The 24117-nt window shown below is 44.4% G+C and overlaps 1 protein-coding gene across 4 annotated transcripts in view; it reads right to left on the bottom strand.

Moving 5' to 3' along the window:
* LARGE1 (LARGE xylosyl- and glucuronyltransferase 1) overlaps positions 1-24117 on the bottom strand; it is a 362997-nt gene that overhangs the window by 33493 nt on the left and 305387 nt on the right. For all 4 annotated transcript variants that reach the window (XR_010597851.1, XM_065581487.1, XM_005300815.5 and 1 more), the window contains one exon: positions 14692-14847. Coding sequence is in view for 3 of the 4 variants with exons in the window: in XM_065581487.1 (XP_065437559.1) it covers positions 14692-14847 (156 nt within the window). In the remaining variant the exon portion in view is untranslated. The remainder of the gene's footprint in view (positions 1-14691; positions 14848-24117) is intronic.

The raw sequence follows: 24117 nt of genomic DNA, 5'->3' as shown, positions 1-24117 counted from the left end.
AACCTGCTATACCTATAGGCAAGGTGTAGCTTGTTCTTCCTCCTGCACTTCCCAGAGCACAGGATGTAGACATGTCCTTGTTTCCGCTCTGCCCAGATATGGTTCCTCTGAGCTAGTTAGCAATGCCAACAGTCCCAGAGACTCTCCTTTGTATTCCCCAATGCCAGCAGCCAAAATTGGCTGCCTCCAGCTTTGGTACCCTAGAGGAGGGAATCCTTGCATCCTTTCCTCCCCTCTAGGTCATTCACATAGTGACAGCCATAATTTGACCCCTCATGTTATTAGTACTTAGAATCTGCAAGAAGTCTGCACATATGCTGTAATTACAGGGTAACACATGACCAGGAAAGCAATAACATGTGACCTGATGTATAGAAAGGCCCCACATATTTGGCTCAATCCTGTAACTTTCTGAGACCTCTGGCCTTGATCCAGCAAAACACTTGCACACAAACTTAATTTTAAGAATGTGACTCATCCCATTAAAGTCAGTGGGACTCTCACATGCTTACAGTTAAGCACACGAGTAATTTCTTCACTGGAGCGCAGCCAGAATGCTCAGCATTGCACAGCATCAAGTCCATTATGAGGCAAAAGGCTAAGCACCTTCCTCCACCTACGGAGTGCAAAGTCAGTAAAAGCACCTCATGGGACAGGTTCAGAAAGCTAGTTAGCCAATCAGATTCCTGTCTTAGCCAGCCTATTTCAAGTGACATGTTTCATTTTTAAAATGAAATTGCTACAACTGGCACTAGCCACACTGCAACTCTGTAGACATCTTCCAAAGCCAAGTAACTAAGCAAAGAAAACCAGCCCCTTGAAGGTGGCTTAGTGATATTCCAGCAGAAACACACATCTTCTCTGGCAACTGCCAATGAAAAAGATGAAAAAAGAAAGTTTGGGAAGTGAAATTACCACGTATTTATTTACTGGGTGTTCTGTTTTCTGGAAGTCCAGCACTTTACAACAAATAGCTAATAACTACAGTGTGTTAAAATTAAATTCATTAAAACAAGTATTAAGGAGACATTGTCAAGTTGAAAAACACATTTTGTACCTACTAGTGTTACAAGCAGAACCAAGGACTATGCAGCAGAAAAATATTAGAGAGGAAAAAATCTCTGTTGTTTGGTCTTTTTATTTTGTGCATTTGCCAGAAGTCTGGCCCAGATCCTCCAAGGTATTTTAGACACCTAGGGTTGCCAACCCTTCTGGTTTGGCTGGGAGTCTCCTGGAATCAAGCTTGATCTCCTGGAGGCTACTGAAGCCAATCTGGAAGATTTTAGGCTGCTAAAAGTCCAGTGGCGCAGCGGGACTAAGGTAGGCTCTCTACCTGCCCTAGCTCCGCGCCGCCTCCCAGAAGTGGCCAGCATGTCTGGCAGTGGCTCCTAGGAGGAGGCGCAGCCAGGGGGTCTTTGTATGCTACTCCCGCCCCGAGCTCCCATTGGCCGGGAATGGGGAACCTCAGCCAATGAGAGCTGCGGGGGTGGTGATTGCAGGCAGGGGCAGCGCGCAGAGCTGCCTGGCGGCACATAACCCTAGGAGCCGCTGCTGGACATGTCGCCGCTTTCGGGAGCCACCTGAGGTAAGGGCTGCCTGGCCGCAGCCTGCACCCTGAACTTCCTCCTGCACCCCAACCTCCTGCCCCGGCCCCCTCTTGCTCCCAAACTCCCTCTCAGAGCCCACACCCCAAACCACCTGCCCCAGGTCGGAACCCCCTCTTACCCCCAAACTCCCTCCCAGAGCCCATATCTGAGCCCCCTCCTGCACCCCAACCCTCTGCCCCAGTCCTGAGCCCCTCCCGCACCCAAATTCCCTCTCGGAGCCCAACCCCCAGCCACATCCCAACCCCCTGCCAGAGGCTCAGCCCAGAGCCCCCACTCACACTCCAAACCCCTCAGCCCCACCCCCCAGCCCGCACCCCGTCCCGCATCCCAACCCCCTGCCCGGTGAAAGTGAATGAGAGTGGGAGACTGCGAGTGAAGGAGGGGGGCTGGAGTGGGAGGGGGCAGGGCAGGGGGTTTGGGACAAGAGTATTTGGGTTTGTGCAATTAGACAGTTGGCAACTCTATGAAAATCAATGTGAATTAGATTTCTAAATATTTTTGAGGTTCTCAGCCTTTGTGTATAATTAACTTCATTGTTTTATTGCTATCTCTCTCATGCACTTCTTGGGGAGAGGAATGGCGGTTACACAAATGCTCCTTCCAAGTCTCTGCAAGATCGTATTTACTGGTGAGAAGCAGCAGGAAAATCTAGACTGAAACTGAACAGGCAGGCATATGTGTTACGCTGACAGACCCCGATTGTCGGCGGGCAGGATCGAACCGGGGACCTCTGGAGCTTAGTGCATGAGTCTCTACTGCATGAGCTAAAAGCCAACTGGCTCTTAGCTAAGGCTATAGAGAAGACTCATTGTATCTCTCTCCCTAAGTGGTCTGAGTGCCACTAGATGGGACAGAACACCATACCCAGGAGGTGTATGGGTTACATATGCATGGAATGAAGAGAGAGGCTGGAGGAAGGGTGGGTCCAAACAAGTTTTTATCTCTCTATCGAAGGTATGTATATGGGCCCCCATTACTGTAGTATCTGAGCGCCTCACAAACTTGGTAGTATTGTCTTAAGCCTACACAAAAAACTTTTATAAAGCCCAGTAGGGGAGTAGAAAAAAGTCTTAACTTTTTTTTTTTTTTTAAGATGCAAACGAAATGCAGGTTATGATACTTAACGGGTGCCCCGTCAGTCAATGTAAAACAAATTCAAATGTAGAGTGCCCTTTGAAGAGACAAGCCCAAACTCTTAGAAGCCAGGGGAATCCCAAAGCAGGCAGGCAGAGTCTCCTGGGTTGAATTCAGCCATTTATGAATGTCTTGTGGTGAAGGTGCTGGAGTAGGATTCAGGAGATCTGGGTTAAAATTCTCAGCTCTGCGTGTGTGACCTTGAACAAGTCACTGCATCTCTTTGTGCTTTATTTCCCCACGTATAAATTGCAGATATTAGCAATGCCTTTTTCCAGATGGGCCTTTACATGCTACTATGTTACAGATGACAATGGTTGATTGGTTGATGTTTAAGGATATTTATCGCTGTGTGTGTTCTTTTGTTACACACACACACACACACACACACACATCCCATTAAAATGAAGTACATTAAGAGAATATTAAGGATGCACAGTTAAGCACTCAAAAGCCAGGAAATTGTCTAAGGTAAGGTTCCATGTACAACCTTAATTTTGCCCCATTGGTAGTTGCCTTAAATTATTTGTTGTCATACTATTTCTCAAATGACACAATCTTATCCATATCTACATGGTGCATATTCAGTATTTACAGGCTGAGAATGTATAGCCTGGTTGAAAGTTTGCAGCCATGTTACTCATCAGAGTTCGGTAACCTTTCAGAAGTGGTGTGCTGAGTCTTCATTTATTCACTCTAATTTAAGGTTTTGCGTGCCAGTCATACATTTTAACGTTTTTAGAAGGTCTCTTTCTATAAGTCTATAATATATAACTAAACTATTGTACTATGTAAAGTAAATAAGGTTTTTAAAATGTTTAAGGAGCTTCATTTAAAATTAAATTAAAATGCAGAGCCCCCCGGACCAGTGGCCAGGACCCAGGCAGTGTGAGTGCAACTGAAAATCAGCTGTTATACATCCATGAAAAGCACAGGTTATAATGGGAATACTGACAGATCTATGCAAACATCCCCTCATTTGAACATATGCATCACCAAAATGAAGATCTTAATACCTGCTACTGTTGAAAAAAGTTGGTATCTCCATTATACATATAACAATTATCTTATTATAGCACAGCTTCCTTCCCTTAGAATGACAGCATGTATTTCCCAGTTGGGAATATCTGATTAATATAATATTCTTCCTTCCCACAAAATCTTTTTCTCTAAGGCTGCTGGCCACTGACCATGTAGGGAATACTACCTCTAGAGAAGAATCCTACGGTTTAAAAGCCATGTTCTTTTCACCCTGTGTATAGTAGCTATTCTCTGGAGAGAATCTGTGGTTGGAGGCAGCAAGTGCTTTCATTAGCATCTGCATGTTACATGTCTCAGAAATGAAAATGGCAGCGAGCTGAGAGAGTGTGAGATGCAAGACCCAAAACAAAGAGACAGACAGATCCAAAAATAAAATGCATTTGCTAAATTACTTCTCTGGGCAGCCAGCTGTGGCATGTGAGCTGACTTCAGCTCGGGGAAAGTGGCCTTGGAGACAGGGCTGGACTGACAGGCACAAGCAGCCCAGGGAGTATCTTTTAAGCAGCTCACTGAATTCTACCATAAATCCCCATAATTTACCAGAACTAGTTGTCTATATATTTATACCACATGGGTGTTGCTTACTATCTGTGTGATAAAGGGTGGAATCAGGATAAATTGCACATACCATGGACCTCTGACTGCCAAACCCATGCTCTGTCCACTAATTCATCTTCCTAGGACTGTTTCAAATCTCTGAGCAGCTGCAAAGAGATGTTTTTCTTAAACTGACATGCCACAGAAATCATAGAATAGCAGGGTTGGAAGGGACCTCAGGAGGTCATCTAGTCCAACCCCCTGCTCAAAGCCGCACCAATTCCCAACTAAATCATCCCAGCCAGGGCTTTGTCAAGCCTGACCTTAAAAACCTCTAAGGAAGGAGATTCCACCACCTCCCTAGGTAACCCATTCCAGTGCTTCACCACCCTCCTAGGGAAAAAGTTTTTCCTAATATCCAACCTAAACCTCCCCCACTGCAACTTGAGACCATTACTCTTTGTTCTGTCATCAGGTACCACTGAGAACAGTCTAGATCCATCCTCTTTGGAACCCCCTTTCAGGTAGTTGAAAGCAGCTATCAAATCCCCCTCATTCTTCTCTTCTGCAGACTAAACAATCCCAGTTCCCTCAGCCTCTCCTCATAAGTCATGTGCTCCAGCCCCCTAATCATTTTTGTTGCTCTCCGAGTGGACTCTTTCCAATTTTTCCACATCCTTCTTGTAGTGTGGGGCCCAAAACTGGACACAGTACTCCAGATGAAGTCTCACCAATGTCAAATAGAGAGGAATGATCACGTCCCTCGATCTGCTGGCAATGCCCCTACTTATACAGCCCAAAATGCCGTTAGCCTTCTTGGCAACATGGGCACACTGTTGACTCATATCCAGCTTCTCGTCCACTGTAACCCCTAGGTCGTTTTCTGCAGAACTGCTTCCTAGCCATTCGGTCCCTAGTCTGTAACAGTGAATGGGATTCTTCCGTCCTAAGTGCAGGACTCTGCACTTGTCCTTGTTGAACCTCATCAGGTTTCTTTTGGCCCAATCCTCTAATTTGTTTAGGTCCCTCTGTATCCTATCCCTACCCTCCAGAGTATCTATCACTCCTCCCAGTTTAGTGTCATCTGCAAACTTCCTGGGAGTGCAGTCCATGCCATCCTCCAGATCATTAATGAAGATATTGAACAAAACCGGCCCCAGGACTGACCCTTGGGGCACTCCGCTTGAAACCGGTTGTCAAAAACGTGCTTCAAAAATATGTGGGATTTCCCCCAAAATGATACCGGTCCAACATCTAGGACTGCCCATATTCCATCTGGGATTAGGGACATTTTAAACTCCAATATTTCATGACCATTCCAACTAGAAACATCTGCTGTATCACAGTGGAGAGGAGGAAAACCAGGTTTCCTAATGGTATATAACCTGCCTCACAAGGTTTAAAATAACACAGTTATGTAACAAAATTTTGAATCATTTTTAGAAATGTATTAATAATGTATTTTCTCTCCCTCTGTTTTCTGTACTTATATGACCTACCCCTTACCACAGTATCTGAGCACCTCACAATCTTTAGTGCATTCATCTTTACACCACACCTGTGAGGTAGGGCAGTGCAATTACCCCATTTTACACATGGGGAACTGAGACAGAGAGAGAGACTAAGGGACTTGCCTAAAGTCACATAGAGAATTTGTGGCAGAGAAGGGAACTGATCTTGGATCTAGCCCCCTAATTGCATATTCACTCCAAAGCATCTACACTTAAGATTCATAGTGCAAAGACTTTGCATTTGGCGAGATAGGACAAATAATATCAGCATGGGGGCAAACTGTCTGCCAGCCTTAAGTGGTGCAGCTTCATTAATTTCAATGCAGCTGCACCAATTTACACCCATAGACAACTTGACCCCTGGTGTTTAGCATTTAAAAAAATGTCTACATTAACTGCTCCCTGTAATGCAGCATAAACAAAATAGAAGATAGCGTGGGATGGCGAAAGCATTTACTTGCCCTTGTTTGCGATGATCTACATAATGCACTTCTGGCTTCTCCACTGATTAGTGATAAAGTCAGTCTAATCCCACATCAATTAAACCTTTATTCCTCCCACACCATCACAGATTTTGTATCTACACAATGGGCCAAATTATGCCTTCAATGAAACTGAGCTGTGATATGGACAAGGAGGAGGGTCCACTGCCTGAGCAGCAATGTCTGGAGTCATTATACTGTATTAGAAGTAGCCAGTGTTCCTGCAGTGCAGTCATTCTGGCATGCAGGAGGAGATGAGGCCATAGACTCACCCACACCCAACCCAGAACCACCTTCTCTGCAGCCATGATGTGGCCCTGCACTCTTACCAGAAATGCCACCTTTTCTGCAGCTGGATAGTGCTGTTGGCAATGCTAGCTAGCGCAGCTCCACTGCTGGTAGCGATGGTGGGAGTACCAGTGTAGATAGGGCACCACCATTTTTACCACCATACAGTGCTTTTATTAGCGTTACCTCACTTACAACAGAACTAAGATTCTGTCGTCATCTCTCTCCCTGTGGAGAGATGAACAGGATGGCTGGGAGTAACAAGTAAAGATAAGAACAATGGCTACACAGATAGTGAGCTGTGACTGCAGCTTATTATGCTGATCATAATTGTCTCATTGCTACCATGTGCTCTCCTTCTTCGGTTTCTTGTAGGGACCTGGGGTCCCTCTGTTTATACTTAGATTGAGGTCTTGTGGAAAAAACAGCATGTGATCGAGTCATTAAAGACTGTATCACAATGCATATGCACAAGGGGGCTGAATTAAGGTTGCACAGGCAACCTTAATCAGGGCATTCCACATTAAGTGCTTGACTTTGCAGCCTTAATAATGTTCTTTTTTGTGTATAATTTCCTAAAAGCAAACTGAAAAAAAACAGAAATTCCATCATCTGGCATCACATTGACACCCACAGGGCTCATCTGCAGGGTTGGAACCTTTAGAACTACTGCACAGACCTCTGACACTTGAGCTAATAGAGTAACGTATGAATAGCAAATTGTCCTTCATGTGGACCAGCACTAGAAGGGGGGATGAGACAGATACTTTGCCAGAGGGTTTCACAGATATTTGCTGACAGCTTGGCAATGGTGAGAGTCATGAATCTTGGGTTCCATTCCAGACTCTGGAGAGGAGTGTGCTCCAAGGGTTACAGAGTCTTCTGCCCATTCCACACAAGCTTGACTGCTCTGCTACTTCCCTCCAACCTTTTTCTGTCCCCGTCCTGTTTCTTCCTCACCTCTGGCTTCTTTTCCCAGTCCCGTTATCATTATTTACCCAATCCCAATCTCCATTCCTCAGGCTTCTCATATCAGTCCCAATCTCCTTGCCTAGCCACTCCTACTCTCCCTCTCTGGGCTTGCTGTCCGAGTTCTAATATACCCCTCTCACTCCTGGTTCCAGTATTCTTGCCCAGCCAGTCCCAGTCCCCACTCTCCTGCTCCAATTTGTCCTCAGTTTCCTTGGCCAACCAGCAAGTCCCAGATCTCATCTATTGGCTCTTCTTTCAGTTTGTCTCCCCTGTCCTCCACACACACTGGCTTCCAGTCCTAATCTCCCTCCCCTGGCTTCTCATCCAGTCTCATTCGTTTCCCCACTCACTTCCCAACCCCTTGTCCCAGTCTCTTTGCTCAAACAGTCCCAATTCTCCCCCCACATCCCAGACCCTCTATCAGATGTGTCTTCTCTCTCCAACCCTATTTCCCCTCACTGGTCCCTAGTCCCTAGTCCCAGTCACCTTGCCCAACCAGCTCCAGACTCCCCTGCTCACTTCTCTGACTTCCTTCCCCCCAGCACCCAGTCCCTGTCTCTCTCTGACCTCCAGGCTCCCTGCTGTCATTTCTCAGTGCCTGGCCCCACTCCAGTCTGGAGTAGCTAGGAGCAGCAATTACAATTGTGACTGTAGCCCTGGGCTGGAGCATGCTCAGTCGCTCTGTGGGGATGGTAGATGCACAGTTTGGTCAGGGCTAGGAGCTGTGAGACGCTCCAGCACACTGAGGAGAATCATCAGGGATTTGACTTTGGAAACTATGGCAAGTCTCTACTCAAAGGCTTATAACTTGGCAAAATTTGTACTGATTTTCATGGAGATGGCAAAAGGCACATCCCTGAGGCAAAGGCTATACCCCGGCCAAATTTCAAGTCCTTGCTCACATGCAGGGTGCCTCAAAGAAAACATCACCAGACTTTTTACCATGGATAAAACAACGTATTTTTCCATAGCCTGGTCTCAGAAATGGCTGAATTGTATTGGTTGAAATTTTCCAAAAATATCAGTCTGAGGCAGACAACTGGCATGGAAAATTTTGGCCCAAACAGTTAAAGTTTGGCAAAATTATAAGCAAAGAAAACAGGGTCTTACAAAGGGAAATGTCGGGCAACGTTAATCAGAGGTGGTAGTACCAGCCCCATGTATAATAATAATAACTGTGGCCAATGAACAGACAAGGATTCAGCTGGGGAAGACCAAGGTTTCCCACCTCAAATAACTTATGGTTTATAGGGAAAAAACTCCATCATGACAAATCTTACACCCCAAGCTTTCCATTAGTGCAAACACTTGTTCCCATGCTGGAGTGCTGCACAAACACAGGGTTTTTTCTGCATCAATCTGATTATAAGATTGGGGCCCTTTTGTCTGGCTTGAAAGCTGTCTTGTCAGTTTATTTTTAGACATATTTAATTTTTTAAGAAGAAAGCTAACATTAGGTGGGGCATGGCTTGCAGCAGTCACCAGTTCCTCTGATGGAAATTATAACAACGCATGCAGAGGTCATCAGTACTAGTTAAAATCTTTACATCTCCAACTTGGTAAAAACAGTCCCTTCTCAGCGAGGGCTAGTTAGAGTGGTTTACATCCGTTGTGTTGCTGTTGTGGAACAAGGGCCAAAAAGAAAATAGTTTGAAAAAGTGCTGCTGTGTTTTTCTTTTACTTTTCGGGAAATTCTTTTAGAAGGGCCTCATCCAAAGCCCACGGAAATCAATGGGAGTCTTCCCATGAATCTCAATGGGCTTTGGATCAGGCCCCGAGTCTCATATATATGGGTTGTCCCATTGCATCTCAAGCTTAAGAAGAAGAAAAAAAATCCCCCTTTGGCAGGGACTCCTCATGAGAAATTGTCTGCAGAAAGGAGCTTTTATGGGCCAGTGTAAAGGTTCAGTCTTTGTGTCCGTGTGCCAAACTCAGGCTCAGAGTGGATATTATAGCCTTAGCTATGGAGTCACATTCAAACACTAAACATACTGCTCAAGTATTTGAGGCTTTACAAGTAGGTCCTTTAGTATGAAATGCTGGACATGAATGTTATAAGCAAGAGAAAACTCATAACTACGAGATTATTGTGAGCTTTGCCTTTATGGGTTTCCCTGAAAACTTGCTTCTTGCATTAAAAGAAAAGAGGGTGGGGGGCAGGCAGACATGGAAAAGAGCATGAAACAAGTGGGACAGAGTGACTAAGGGCCTGATTCAAAGCCCAGTGAAGTCAATGGAAGCCTTTCCAGTATGCTTAGGCTCAGATCTTAACTTCCCATCCACATGTTGCATGAAGGGAAGGGTAGTGATACGTCACAAATCAGTACAGGAGAGCATTTTCACTCTGATTTTTCTTTTAGTGCCCATGAAAACAAAAGGGACTGATGGCACCGGCTCCACTGCAAGCATAGTATGGTCAGCTCCTTCCAATGACCTCCAGCTGTTCCTCTATAGACTTGGCAAGGAGCTCTGATAATTTGCTTCATTTCTGACCAGCAGCCATCCATTCTATTCCAGCATTGCGCCCCCTTCATCCCCACTGTGGGAACTGGGCCAGACCCTCAAACATCATTTGCTGTGCTGTCAGTTGTACTAAGGGAAATGAAAGATCCTTTGATTCAAGGAACTCTCTTCATTTCTGTGTGTGGAAAGAATAAGAGGAAGAACGATGGAGCAAGGCAATGACTGAATATTCTAATTCAAGCATTTTCATCCAGGAACTTGTAATCATGTCAATGCAGCAGCAGCAGCCACCAATGAACATTTCCACCATCTCAGCTCCAAAGTCCAACGAGCCAGCTTTTTCCTTTTCTCTCTTTGAAAATCACCACCATCTGTGCACTGGTCACAGCTAAAACAGCCTCTTCCTGCTAGAGGATCTGTCTCTAACTTAATTCAAAAATGTTAAACCTTTCTCTCTTGTTGCGTACCAAGATGACAACTGACATTTGCCAATGAACCAGGTGATGGTAACTTCACAGGGTTTCCTTTGCTACGGTTGCCATGTTAGGCAGACTTGCTTTAGAGATGGAAGACCATAACCAACACACAGGAGTTTCTTCTGACGTTAGGATGTGGGCTCACCTGTACATGATGCCCAAAAGCTATGAGCACTGTAGTCACACTCTATGCTGCACTGAGAGGAAGTTAAAGCTGTCACCGCATGTGTTGTGTGATTCCAATCAAAAATGTATCAGCTCTGTTTGCAACTGGCAGCAGATTGACAGCACGGCAGCTATACATGGAAAGAAGGCTCATACATAGTAGCATGCACAGATGCGCATCATTTTTTCTCAGTGCAATACACTGATCACTGTGGCCTATACCAGTGGTTCCCAGCCTCTGGTATCCTTACCAGTAGTTATACTTCTGGCTTTTGGGCCTGGTATTCTAGGTTCCAGCTCCCAGCCATAATGATGAACCTGCATGGTACGTCCCATTGCCCAGCTCCCCTTCATGTTCACAGTTTCTAACCCACAGTGGAGCTTGTACTGCTTGAAACTCCAGACTCATAACACCCCTGCTGTTTGGTGCAGCCCAAGTGCCATTACTGATTAGAAAAGACTACTAAATACAGGGTCCCTGGGGCACATCACTTCCATGTGTGGCCCCCTGGGTCTTTTAATAAACACTTTAAAAAAGACGAAAAAATATGAGTTAATTTACCTGCACATAGATAGAGATATAGGAGCAGATTATCATTTAAACTAAGGCAGTGTAAAGGGGCCTTACAGTGGGAATAAATGTAATTACATCCTTTTAAAGGCCATCTTTATAATCATCTTGACACTGCCAGAGGGCTGTAAATAGGCCTTAGTGTAACTGGGAATAGTGTATAAACTACTGAACTTAATTATATATTTTACAGATATTTACATTCCAAACAAGATACTAAATACATCACCATTACAAGTATTAAATTACAGTACTGTAATAACCAGCATATTGGATTGAGGCCTTAAGGGTGGCATCTGATAAAGCCAGATTGTGAATGACAGACACAACAAGCCACGGCTCTTGTAAATGATCACAAGTAGGGTTCAGGGGATTAGTGATCATCTAGCTCTCTCTACTCTTAAAACAGTCTAGTGTCATGATGTACCTGTTTACTCAGTTACCTACCACTATCTACATACCAGCTACAAGCTCAGTAAAATGTGCAATTTTAAGCTTTCTGAACTGCCAGTTTCAGCACCCAAAATGTACATTTTTCTCTGTACTCTACCAACACAATCTCTGGAATAAATCAGTTTACCAAGGTATTACAGAGGACAGGGAGATACAATGACAAGCACCTGGCTGCACATAAAGCCTTCTAATCCACTAGGAGTATCATCATCTCAGCATAATTCCATCCCCCAGCCTTATTTAAGCAATAAAACATGGCAAGGGGTTGTGAATCATGCTGGGATAATGCCATATTGAACTACATGTGCAGTGTGAGTCCTAGGAGCAGCATCAAAATGCACATTTGACATATATGCTTGCTTTGCCATGCCATACAACCTTTATAAAATCAGATACCATTAAATCAAAGAGATTCAAGACATTGCATCTGACAAACTGTCTATATGGGGGGAGGGATAGCTCAGTGGTTTGAGCATTGGCCTGCTAAACCCAGGGTTATGAGTTCAGTCCTTGAGAGGGCCATCTGGGGAAAATCAGTATTTGGTCCTGCTAGTGAAGGCAGGGGGCTGGACTCAATGACCTTTCAAGGTCCCTTCCAGTTCTAGGAGATAGGATATCTTTATTTATTTATAAAATATGTATCTTACTATGTGCCCCTTGTTTTGTTTTTTAACCTTCTCTCCCTTTTTATATCCTCCATTTTCCCTTCAATATTTTGATGCCTCTGTTCTTCAGCCTTCCAGTGACCTTTTAACATTTTTCAGTTCATTTTATTCTCTAAAAGTCTCGCTGTCGAAGAGGTTTTTCCTCTTCTGATTTGACCTTTCCCCTCCACATCTATTTTTGCCTTCTCTGTTTCTTCTCTTCTCTGTTTCAGTCTCTCTCCGCCACTATTTATCCATTTCTCACCACTTTCTTTGATTCCCTATCCTCCCCAAATGCAGGTGAGATGATAACTCTGGGTAACAGCCAGGCCTTTGGCTGTACAGCATATACACATCTAGAAGTGCTGTAGTTGAGAAACTGTTGGTGGCATGTCCTATGGCTGACTTACCCACAGAGGCAATGGCAACACTCTCAGGTGTTAAAAATACTAAAGCCTGCTTCTTGACTGTTGGTTAGTAATGTGTAAGTGGTACTGTTTTTGCTTTACTAACTTTCATATAGAGTATCTCAGGTATTTTACAAGATCCATTGTCCTTTTTTTAAAAATGCACCATAAAGGGCTACTACTTTTTGCTTCTATCTTTTCAAATTGTGTAGCTGAAATTGATATTTGGCTAGAACTCTTTTGTGGCTGCACTGCACAGAAAGTTCATGTATCTATCTATATGTAAAGGCTTCCTTCAACTTTAAAAAAAAATTGTTACCACACCCATGTCCACACTCCCTGTATATAAATGTCTTTGCAGTATTCAGAGGAGTCACTTAATCTGGCAGATTTGTCTTGTAAGCATTTTGCTGCTGTTCAGAACACTGCTACTGTAGTTTGCAGGGAAGGGGGAGGGCACATAGTTATTAAAGAAAGATACTGACAGATATGGTATTTTCCTGCAATATTCTGGACAAGCCTTGTTGAATTAAGTTTAAGTATCTTAGGAGTTCATTGTATTAAAAATGCAAGTGGTTATATATTTGCTGGATTGTGAGTGTAATGTCTCTAGGGGTAAGACATGACTAATGAAGACCCTGGGAAATACTATGAGCCTCACAATCTATTTGAAACAATGTGCCAGAAAAGAATGAACTGTTATAGTTATGTGGCTTTCTTAGGAAATCTCTAGGGGGAGGTGTATGCAAATGTTAGCCCCGCAGTTATGTAAGAACTCAGCCTTTTGAAGCTTCGCCCTGAGGAGGCGGGACCTTTGTCTGCTGATCACCTGTTACATAAGGACAAGATCAGAGGTCCAGGTGGTATAAAGGAGAGACTCACAGATTCATGTCAGTGCTGAGCTAAGGTGGTTATGAACTTGTAAGCACAGAAAAAAACCCTGGTGGAGTTTGAGGGACTGACTCCTACCACATTCTTTGTTGGAGTTGGGGTGATCTCTGGTAAGCTTATCAGCATGCATATAGCTTCCTGTATTGTTTTCAATATGTTTTCTCTGTTATGCTCTTATCTTAAGAATAAATGTGCTTGCTTAGAAAGGGCTGTGTGATAACTTACATCTTTGGACAATTATGCTGTTTATTACCACTGAGGGGAAAGCAAAGCATGCCTGTTTAGGCAGTCTGACTTGCTGGGGAACTCACAGTATAGATAGGGAGCTGTGTAGCCTGAAAAAGCCCTGGTCAGGAGGGAAAGAGACATGGGTCTCCACCCAAGAGAGGTAACAGTTTGAAAGCCTAGAGTATTGTCATTGTTGGACCACAGAAGGGGAATACAGGGGCAGTTGCCCTGAACTGTGACAGAACCCTCCTGTAATCTCACATCATAATTGTACATTCATGGATTAACTCATTGTATACCATGCAGTATACATGTAAAAGGCAGATTTTTGACTTTCAAACCTAGCATTCTGGATGCTTTCATTTCTTCTTCATTATTTGCATTACAGAAACACCTAGTGGCTCCACCTGACACCAGGGCCCCACTGTGGGAGGCACTGTACAAACACATTGTAAGAGACAGTTCCTGCCCCCAGAGATCTTAGCCCTAAAGGTGGGATTGTCAAAAGTGCCAAATGGAGTTTGGAGCACCAGTCCCGTTGATGTTTAATTTGTGCTTCTAAATCTCTTAGAAACTTTTGACAATCCCACCCTAAATAAAAAAGGCAGCCAAAGATTGGGGAAAAGGCAGGATTATCATCCCCATTTTACTGACAGGAACTAGAGTAGAGTGAGAATGAATGATTTATCCCATGTTATGGGAACTGCAGGGAACTGCACCCACATTTCTTGAGTCCCAGCCCAGTCTCTTAACCACAAACCAGCCTTCCAATCATCTGCATTGTCTCTGTGTTGAAAGAAACCCTCAGGCTTCCCACTTACATTTTCACTGTTGACGTCTGCCTCGCTGGGGCAGCCAAAGAGCTCCCGCCTCAGCAGGTTCCCATCGTACTCTAGGAATGTCAGGTAGAGGTTGCGGAAAAACTCCACATGCTTGTTTTTCACTCGCAGCTTCTTTGGTGAGTTCCAGTGAATCACCTGGTATGGAAAACAAAAAGGGAACAATCCTGTTGTCAGCATGGAGCCTTGTTCTAGCCATCACCTTTATACATCTTTAATATCCTCCCCTCTTCGCAAAAATATCCTTCCCTCTTTCTGCCTTTTCATTGGGAAGGTTTTGTGGTATATTCCATAAGTAATGGCATGCACGGGATAGAGTCTATGCTTTTTATATCTTCCATACAATGTATTGCATATATATGTGAGTGTATCATTAGACTTTGTGATGCAACCCCACATGCATGTTGGTGGGGCTGCAGTCATGGACCAGTTATGTTCTAGATGTTGGTGAGGGGAGAAGTGTGATGGAGAAAAAGCTGAGGCTATAAAATTTGGTCTGGGATTTCCCAGTGACTGTCTCAGCTGATGACAATTATTCACTGTCTAGTGTCAGACAGCCTCTTCACTTACTGGGAATTAAAGAGAAAGATCCTCAAATTAATTTCTGCTTCTCTTTACCCACCCCTCTGCCCCTCCAAACAGACTGAATCTGATCCAAAAAGATGCATTAGCTGACAATGCTTCATGTAGGGTAACCATATTTCCCAAAGGGAAAACAGCACACCCCCAGCTGCTCACCTGAGCAGCTCCCACCTCCACGTGAGGCTGTTGCCAGCCACTGGAACCCTGCCGGCCACCTGCATGCTGGAATGCTGCCTCCTTGCCCCCTCCCCACCTGCATGGGCTGGCATCTCCCCCCCCCACATTCCTCCACACCATACCCCACTTTTTTGACAAAAGTGGGCATTTGTCCCATTGCTCTTGCCAACTGATCAAATCGGCAAAAGAAAACGGGACAAATGCCAATTTTGAAAAAAAAAAAAAAAAAAAAAGTTGGGATGGCCGGGACAGGGCTTAAAAAAGGGACTGTCCTGTCCAAAATGGGACCTATGGTCACCTTAGCTTCATGTGAACTTGGCTGAACTTTGTTGTGTTGCATGGCAACACTGTTTAACTCCAAGTGCCAGCAGGTATTTAGCCATTACTAGAGGGTGATGACTCCCTTACTGGCCTAGGTTAAGGCCACTTCACACCGCTCTGTCAGCATAATTGAGAATAAAGCCCAAAGAAAACAGCAAGAGAGGAGCCAGAAGTGGCTTGCAGGAATGATTTCATTTTATGGAGGTTATATTTTAGCCATAAACATGAAAGCTTCGTAGTCAGTTTTTTTCTGTGACTTCCAAAGGGATTAACCCTCCTCCCCCTTTTGGGAGTACTTCCAGATGGGGATTTCTGGAGGTCCTGTGTACTCATTAAAGTAATGACATGAAGGCGTGGTGTCCCTCACAGTCGGCTGCAACAGACATCAGTGGGTGCCAACTGCTAACCTAGTAGTGGCTGCTGCATCTTTACACTGTAAACATTGTTCTAACAACCCTCTTTTCTGACATGGAAACCTTCATTCCTTCCCTGGCCATTGATATGGAACCAATCAAAGTTTCAGAGGACCAAATATGCTGTGATGTAAATTAAAGTTGGGAAAAATAAGATCACCTTTAGAAATAAGCAAATCACTTTTTCCAATTAAAGAAACACTCCAAATAAAAATAATGAAGTATCTACATACTGTATGATCCAGGGAGACCACTTGGAGCAAAGATATTGCTCTAAGAATTATTCTTAGGCAGTGTTGCTTTTTGTTGGTGTGCTTTTGTCTTTTTCTATATTCTCAGTGTCTAGTTTAACTCTGAAATAATATCCTCTATGGTATGCAATGAGAAGTGCACATGATATAGAAATAAATGGGAGCTTTAACGAGCATTGCTGGGATCTAAAACAGATTGAAAGCCATACAAGATTTACTCCAACAAAAGAGGATCTTGAAGACTCCCTGCTTTAAAAGGGGCTTTATTGGTTTCATCCCATTGTGTTTAACTGCAGCAGAGGGCACTGCAAAAACCAAGTCTGAATCCTACCTCAGGAGAAGCTGACAAATACAATAACACAAACAAGGGACTGAAGGAAATCTAAGGGGCTGCTAAACAGTTTTAAAGGGTTCTAGCAGTTTTGTCAAACAGGCATGGAATGTGAATTGTTCATCTGCTGATAATTTGGACTGCTTTAGGATGAGATCAAAGAACAGAGAGACTGGAAAAGTGCAAGAAAAATGCCTACCAATGAAATCTTTTCTGTGCTACTCCCACACTCAGGATGATTTCCTTCCTGCATTCCCCCGGGTATTGTGTCTCCTGCCTGAGCACCTCAAATCCTCATCTTGGGGATCTCTGAACCATGCGAACAGTTAATGAGAATAAACTAAATTTCAGTGTATAGGACTGGCTCCCTTCCCCACAGGGCGTTCCCATCATCACACACTACGTCACATTGCAGTAGAATTCTAGTGTCATGATGCCTCTATTCTACTATGTGGATGATGATGTCAAATCTAGACAAATGCAGATGCCAGCTCTGAGTCGCCATGCTGCTGCAATTGAAAAGTTATTGTGTCTCCAAAAGCTGGAAGTGTCAAGGACCTGGTAGTCATGATCTGATCAGATTTGAAATGTGTGTCAAGATTCTGTATGTGTACAGATGTCAAGGCTGCCTGGAGTGAGCTGAAGAAAGATGAATGGAATTGATTACTGTCCAGAAAACTTGAATTTTTATCAGGAAGGACAAGCATATTTCAATTGGTCAGAGGACAGAAAGAAACGATGTAACCAAGTCAAGGACACTAGAAAAAGCACAAAACAGATCTACTAAAGGGGAGGGGTTATTTTAAAAAGGAGCGTAATTAATGAAATTCCCTGTAATACCTGAAAATACAAAAGGATAGCAAGCTTCACAAGGCACTCAGCATCTTAACCACCGGCATCAATTCCTAATATACACAGAAGACAATATGTTTTTTCTAAGAGCCAAACCCACAAATTCACCATGGACTCAGACTGAAGCTGGATTATTTCCATTTTGTGCACCATCACCAACAGCAGAGATTCTACATGCCAAAGATACCAGTGTAACCTTACATGGGTTGGAACACGCATCACTGAGGGCATAATATGAAGACAATAGGGTTGCATAGATATAGCTGAAGCCATAATGGGGCTATGAGAACCTTTGTTACTGTGGATGATGTATTATATGGTAACGACTCAGTCTGACTGTTAAGAGTTTAAGGATGATTTGGTGGATAGGGCATTTAGAAATTCAAAATAAATCTTTATGTGCAAGCTGAGAAAATCTGAACTGGAAATTAGAAAGAGACAATGAATGTAGAACCCAAAAACGTCATTTTTGCCATGCCCCTTTTCCAGGACTGAACCACACTTTAATATTGTATTCATTTTCTTTTCTTTCTTTCTTTTAATTTCCTAGCATTTTAAAAGAAACTGTGAAAAGAGAGCGCTTCAGTTTCCAGGACTTTGAAGCTCTGCTGGTGTGGAAAAAAACCCTGCAGCTAGAGCATGTAAATTCCACTGCCTGGAACTGCTTGGTTAGACACCACATAAACACGGGTATCCTTGACCAAGGCCTCCTCAGAACTAAGGAAAATACACCTCTTAATCTTTATTTAGCAATTTACTTACTAAAAGATCAGATCTTAGAATTCCACACCTATTTAACACCTGATTAATCACCATTAAGCAACTTGGCACTATCTAAATTTCTAATACCACCATCCCACTTAATCAGCAGCCTTTATCACTCACTGAAATTAGGCTCAATCAGTTCCCTGGAATACATCCAAATATATTGTGCCCAGGTGAAGCAGAGTACATTGTAATGATAGTTTACCTTTATACCACATCTTTCGTCCCAAAGCACTTGACTTGTTATACACTTGGCACACCATGAAAATGCATTTAACTTTGAGACAGAAGACAGCAGAAAATGTTATACAGCAGTGGAGGAAGGATATGTAGCATAATGATGCAAGCACAAACTCCTACTCTTACAACCCTGGCTCTAACAGCCACACAGACATCAGAGCTGTAGTTTTTAAGGTCTGGCCTGAAAATTCACACAGTTAACTGCATGGAACTCAAGTATCAGAGGGGTAGCCGTGTTAGTCTGAATCTGTAAAAAGCAACAGAGGGTCCTGTGGCACCTTTAAGACTAACAGAAGTATTGGGAGCATAAGCTTTCGTGGGTAAGATGCATCTGAAGAAGTGAGGTTCTTACCCACGAAAGCTTATGCTCCCAATACTTCTGTTAGTCTTAAAGGTGCCACAGGACCCTCTGTTGCTTTTTGCATGGAACTCAGTTAAAGACAAAGTTCTGAGCAACCTTTCCTAGGTTTCAAGTTGCTCCAAGCTGCATCATTTGCTCCAGGGAGACTCAATATTTCAAACCTGATGTTTAGAGCACACAGCCATACCCTCCAGCAGAACACTGTCTCTCTGGGTATCTTCTTAAGGCTTGTCTACATGGTGGGATAATGTGTTCTACCGGGATGTGATTCCTAAAGCATCACATCCATGCATCTAAAGAAGTGGGTTTTTTACCCACAAAAGCTTATGCCCAAATAAATCTGTTAGTCTTTAAGGTGCCACCGCACTCCTCGTTGTTTTTGTGGATACAGACTAATACGGCTACCCCTCTGATACTAATTGCAACAGCCACCCAAAATCTGGGCCTCTCCAATTTAAAACAATAAAAATTGCTAAAGAAGATATAAATGCAACTTAGGGGGAAAATGCACAGAGAAAAATAATGATTAGAATCCTATGCGGTTGACAGGATATATGCAAGAGCTTCCTACACCTTCATAAAGCATGCTGACCACATTGTGCTTCCATTATTCAGGGCTGTGAACAGAGTGGCAGAGAAGTATATACATACTTGAATAGCAGCTAACTATGAAGCCTCCCTAAGTTTATTTGACATAATGTTGTATGTAATGATGACAAATCCTCAAATCCTACGGACTTTGAGACCAGATGGAATTAAACTGGTGTATTTTCAGCTTGACATGAAAAAATGCAGTTTCATGTGACTTGAATAATACTAAGGCCTAGACCAGCTTTAGTCTGGAATTTAAATCTCTTCCAGTATTTCCTTTTTCACCATGACATCCTTCTTAATCCTCCACCACCAACTTTACAATTCATCTTTCTCTCTCCCCTGGAGGCCTCTACTACCTTATTCTTTACTCCAGTCTTATTCACCATGAAATACAGGATGTGCCAAATATATTGTGTTGTACCATTTATATCAAATGTCATGGAAACTGACTAATTTACAGATTTAAAATATATGTTTTCAAACTTGTGTTAAATATGTCCGCTGCACAGTTCATGTAAAGACCACGTTCTGACACAGCTTGCATTTTGCTAGAAACTTGAATCTCGCTAAATGCCACAATGCTAATCAACAAATTAAAAAACGCTCACATAAATAAAGTAAAAAGCCCAATCCTGTGGTCCCACATTATGGACCAGTTCCTCAGCTTGTGCACATTGGCACAGCTTCACTGAAGTCAATGGAGCTATGCCTATCTATACCAGCTGAAGCACTGATATGATAACTCATCAAAGATTTATGCCCCTGATTTAATAAGATACTTAAGCTCATGCCTGATTTTAGGTTTGTAAGAATGGGCGTAGTTTGGGGGCAGGTGCAGGGAGGGTATTGCCCCCCCCCGCCCAAAACAGAGGCAAGGTGTGGGGGGATGTCACATGGGGTCACATGCCACGCCCCCCCCCTCCACCCCAGCACATTTCTGCAAATGCTAAGTTGCCCTGCAGGGCTTGCTTTGCTTGGCCTGCCCGGGAGGGGGCTCTGACCTTCCTACACTGCGCCTCCTTCCCTGCACCCTCCCTGGCATGTTTCAGTTCAAGGGGAGCGTAGGAGCTGTTCTCCTGCACTTGGGTCGCTGCCTTGGCAGCTGGACACTGCCTCCTTGGTCCTAGTGCCTGCCTCTTTCCTGTACAACGGTGAGTGCCTGCGGTGGGGCCGGGGGAAGGAGGGTAGGTGGAAGAGAAAGGGATCTGATGGGGGGAAGCAAGAGCCTGGCACGTGGTATCCCCTCGACAGCAGCAGCAGCCCCTGCAGGGAGGCAGTCCCAGCAGCACCAGAGCAGTGACATCGCTGCAGCAGCTGGGGCTCCTCTGTAAAGCCAGCCCATCCCCCCCAGCACCGGCAGCCCAGGTACCCCTCAAGGCGGGGGGAGGGAGCCAGTGAGCCAAGGGGATTGGCTTCAGCATTCACATGCGTATGCATGCACGTGTGAATGCTTTGCCCCCCTCCCCAAATATAGCAGTCAAACAATGCCTATGCTTGTAAGTACAACTGAAGCTGGAGGGACTAGTCATGGGTTTAAAATTAGGCAAGTACTAAAGTACCTTGCTGAGTCAGGGGCTAACCCCAGGGTGCCTGAATTATGAAGTAATGAAGTAAAGTAATGAATCTAAGGCTTCATTACTTTTTACAAAATATTACAATAATTTTAGTAGCATGCTATGAAATACAATAATAAATATTTGAGACTAAATGACATTAATCAACATCAATTTGGTAATCCACAATGGGTGTCTCAGATATTTCTGTGAATTAAAGTTACATTATTCTATTGTATATGGAAGATATAACATTTTTCCACAAGAGGGGCATTTTGACAGAATGCATCCTTTAAAAGCATTTTTGCTTCTGCTCCAAGATCTCTTTTTTTGTTCTGATCCTGGTAATCACTCTTATATATTGTTCTTACCAGAAGTATAAAGGAACCGGAATGTCCGCCAGCACTTTATAACAGAACAGAGTGCAGTGACACTATGAATCCCGGCTGCTTGGATCCTGCCTATACATGAACAGAAAAATGCCTATGGCCTGCATTAATTTTTCAACAACCCTCTAGATCACTCCACCTAGATTTGTGATATAACTCCATCAAAAAATCAGTTTTCCTCCATATAATTCTGAATAGCATTGGGTGAATAATTCACAACAAATAATGTAATTGATGATTTTCACCTCTTTTGTTCTTTGTGAATTGTCTACAAGCAGTTTATGGGTTTCTAAAATTTGTTCTTTATTTTAAATTATTTACTGTATAAGTTTGGCAAATAATTATGATCTGTAGATTGCATGAGGAGTTTGTTGCAAATATCTGTTCTAGGAAATTCAAACTGTGTTAGTTACCTTTGACTGGACATGTAGGTCATATGCCATGTTTCTGGTCCCTTTTTGGATGCATGTAACTTTTGGAATCAGGGATTACTTACATTTATGAATCCCAAATTTGCTGTTTCTATGAGCACTCCTACCAAAAAATTCGTTTGATTGAACATTCAGAGAGAACAAACACAAAGATGGGCTCAGCCAAAATGAACTTGTTTTAACATTTGAAAAAAACAGTAAGAAAAATTGTTCGCAATATTCAAACAGTTCTAGCTGTGACTAGTCTGTACTGCCAATGCTTGCCTACTGCTGTCTAGGTAGGCTGTACTAGACCAGACCTTGTAGAATAGTTTCCACTCTCCGGCCCCAGATGTCCTGCCTGCAACATTTGAATCTAGTATTTCAGAATTACAACTGCACAACTAATCTTAGTTCATCTGGATTTGTTTAAATCCATCCAACCTGTCTTGTAGTATGGAAACCACTACAGAACGAACTGACATTTTTTTATAATTCAGTTTACAAATGTATTCTGATCCACAGAGGCAGACTAACATTCTCCATTTACGATGTAGCTATTATTGTTCTTTTCCTGCCTTGCTTCTATTTCTTCTCCTGCCCTTCAAGAGTCAGTCTTAGGGGTCCTCCTGAGGCTTGTCTTCACTACAGGGGTAAGTCGACCTAAGTTACGCTACTCCAGCTATGTGAATAATGGAGAAGGAGCTTAGGTCGATTTATCCCAGTATCTTCACTGCGCGCATCAACGGGAGACACTCTCCGGTTGACTTCCCTTACTCTTCTTGAAGAGCTGGAGTACCGGGGTCGACCGGAGAGCGCTCGGCCGTCAATTTAGCAAGTCTTCACTAGATTGGGGTGACCATATTTACCTATGCTGCATATGGGACACCTGGTAAAATTACTCATATTCAAGCAAGTTCAATGGCAGTGAATCAGAACTATGCAGTACAAATGTTCAAATGAACATCAAGTTGACTGAGCCCCTGTTAAAAAGAAATGCTGAGGAGCTGGATTCTTTTTATTTACCTTCTTATCTTTAAGGCTTTAGGGTTCACATGGAGAGAGGTGATAAACACACGCTCCCGTACACCTCTCTCACACAGGGAGGGTGACTGACTGACCCGACCCTCCTTGCCCGGCGCTCTCCGCCCTCCATGCCTGACTGGGCCCCCAGGATGGACCCGCCTCTCCTGGTACCTGGCACCGTGTATTCCCGAGGCAACACGTGTGAGGGCACGCAGGGTCACGTGCCCCCCCCTGCAGATTTCTGCCAGGGTTCACGCCAGAACGTGGCCACCAGCAGCCTTTTAGCACTGTCTACGCGGGAGGGAAGGGATGGGAGCTGCTTCCAGCTGCAGGAGAGGGTGGGGGGAAGGGATGAACTGGCCTGTGTCCTTGCAGAGCTCATCTTCCCCACCTGCCAGCACCTCCCTTCTCCCTGTGGCTGGAATCAGCTTGTCCCTTCCTGCCCGCACAGTGTCGAAAGGCAGCTAACACTTCCAGGCTGCTGCTGGCCACCCACATAACCCAGCCGCTTCCTGTCCCCCAGCTACAGCGCGGGCAGGAAGGGATTAAACCAGTAGTGAGCAACCTGCGGCCCGCGGGCCACATGCGCCCATGAGGGTAATCTGATTGCGGGCCGCAAGACATTTTGCTGATGTTGACCGTCCGCAGGCACGGCCCCTGCACCTCCAGTGGCCGCGTTTGCCATTCCCAGCATGCCGCAGGGACGTGATGGCCGCTGCTTCCCACAGCTCCCATAGACTGGGAACGGCGAATCGCGGCCACTGGGAGCTGCGCGGAGCCGTGCCTGCGGATGGTCCACGTCAGCAAAATGTCTTGCGGCCTGCAATCAGATTACCCTGATGGGCCGCATCCAGTCTGCAGGCTGAAGGTTGCCCACTACTGGATTAAGCCCTAAGGATGCATTATGCACCAGGCGCCAGGGAACCTGACTGCAGGGGCTTCAGCAAACCCGGCCAGAGAGGTGGCTCAGCGGGGGAGGGTGCCTAGGGTATGGAGCAGCCCCGTGCTCCCTGGGGGCAGGACCCAGGATGGGGGTGTGGGGTGAAGAGGGTGCTAAGCCCCTGCCCGGAGGGCTGCTGTGGAGCCTGCAGGGCCAGGGTGCAAACAGGCTGGAAATTGCTTCCCCCCACCACTCCAGAGCTT

This window comes from Chrysemys picta, chromosome 1 (assembly GCF_011386835.1).
Source record: "Chrysemys picta bellii isolate R12L10 chromosome 1, ASM1138683v2, whole genome shotgun sequence".
Lineage (NCBI taxonomy): Eukaryota > Metazoa > Chordata > Testudines > Emydidae > Chrysemys > Chrysemys picta.
This window is presented reverse-complemented; position numbering and strand designations above follow the sequence as displayed.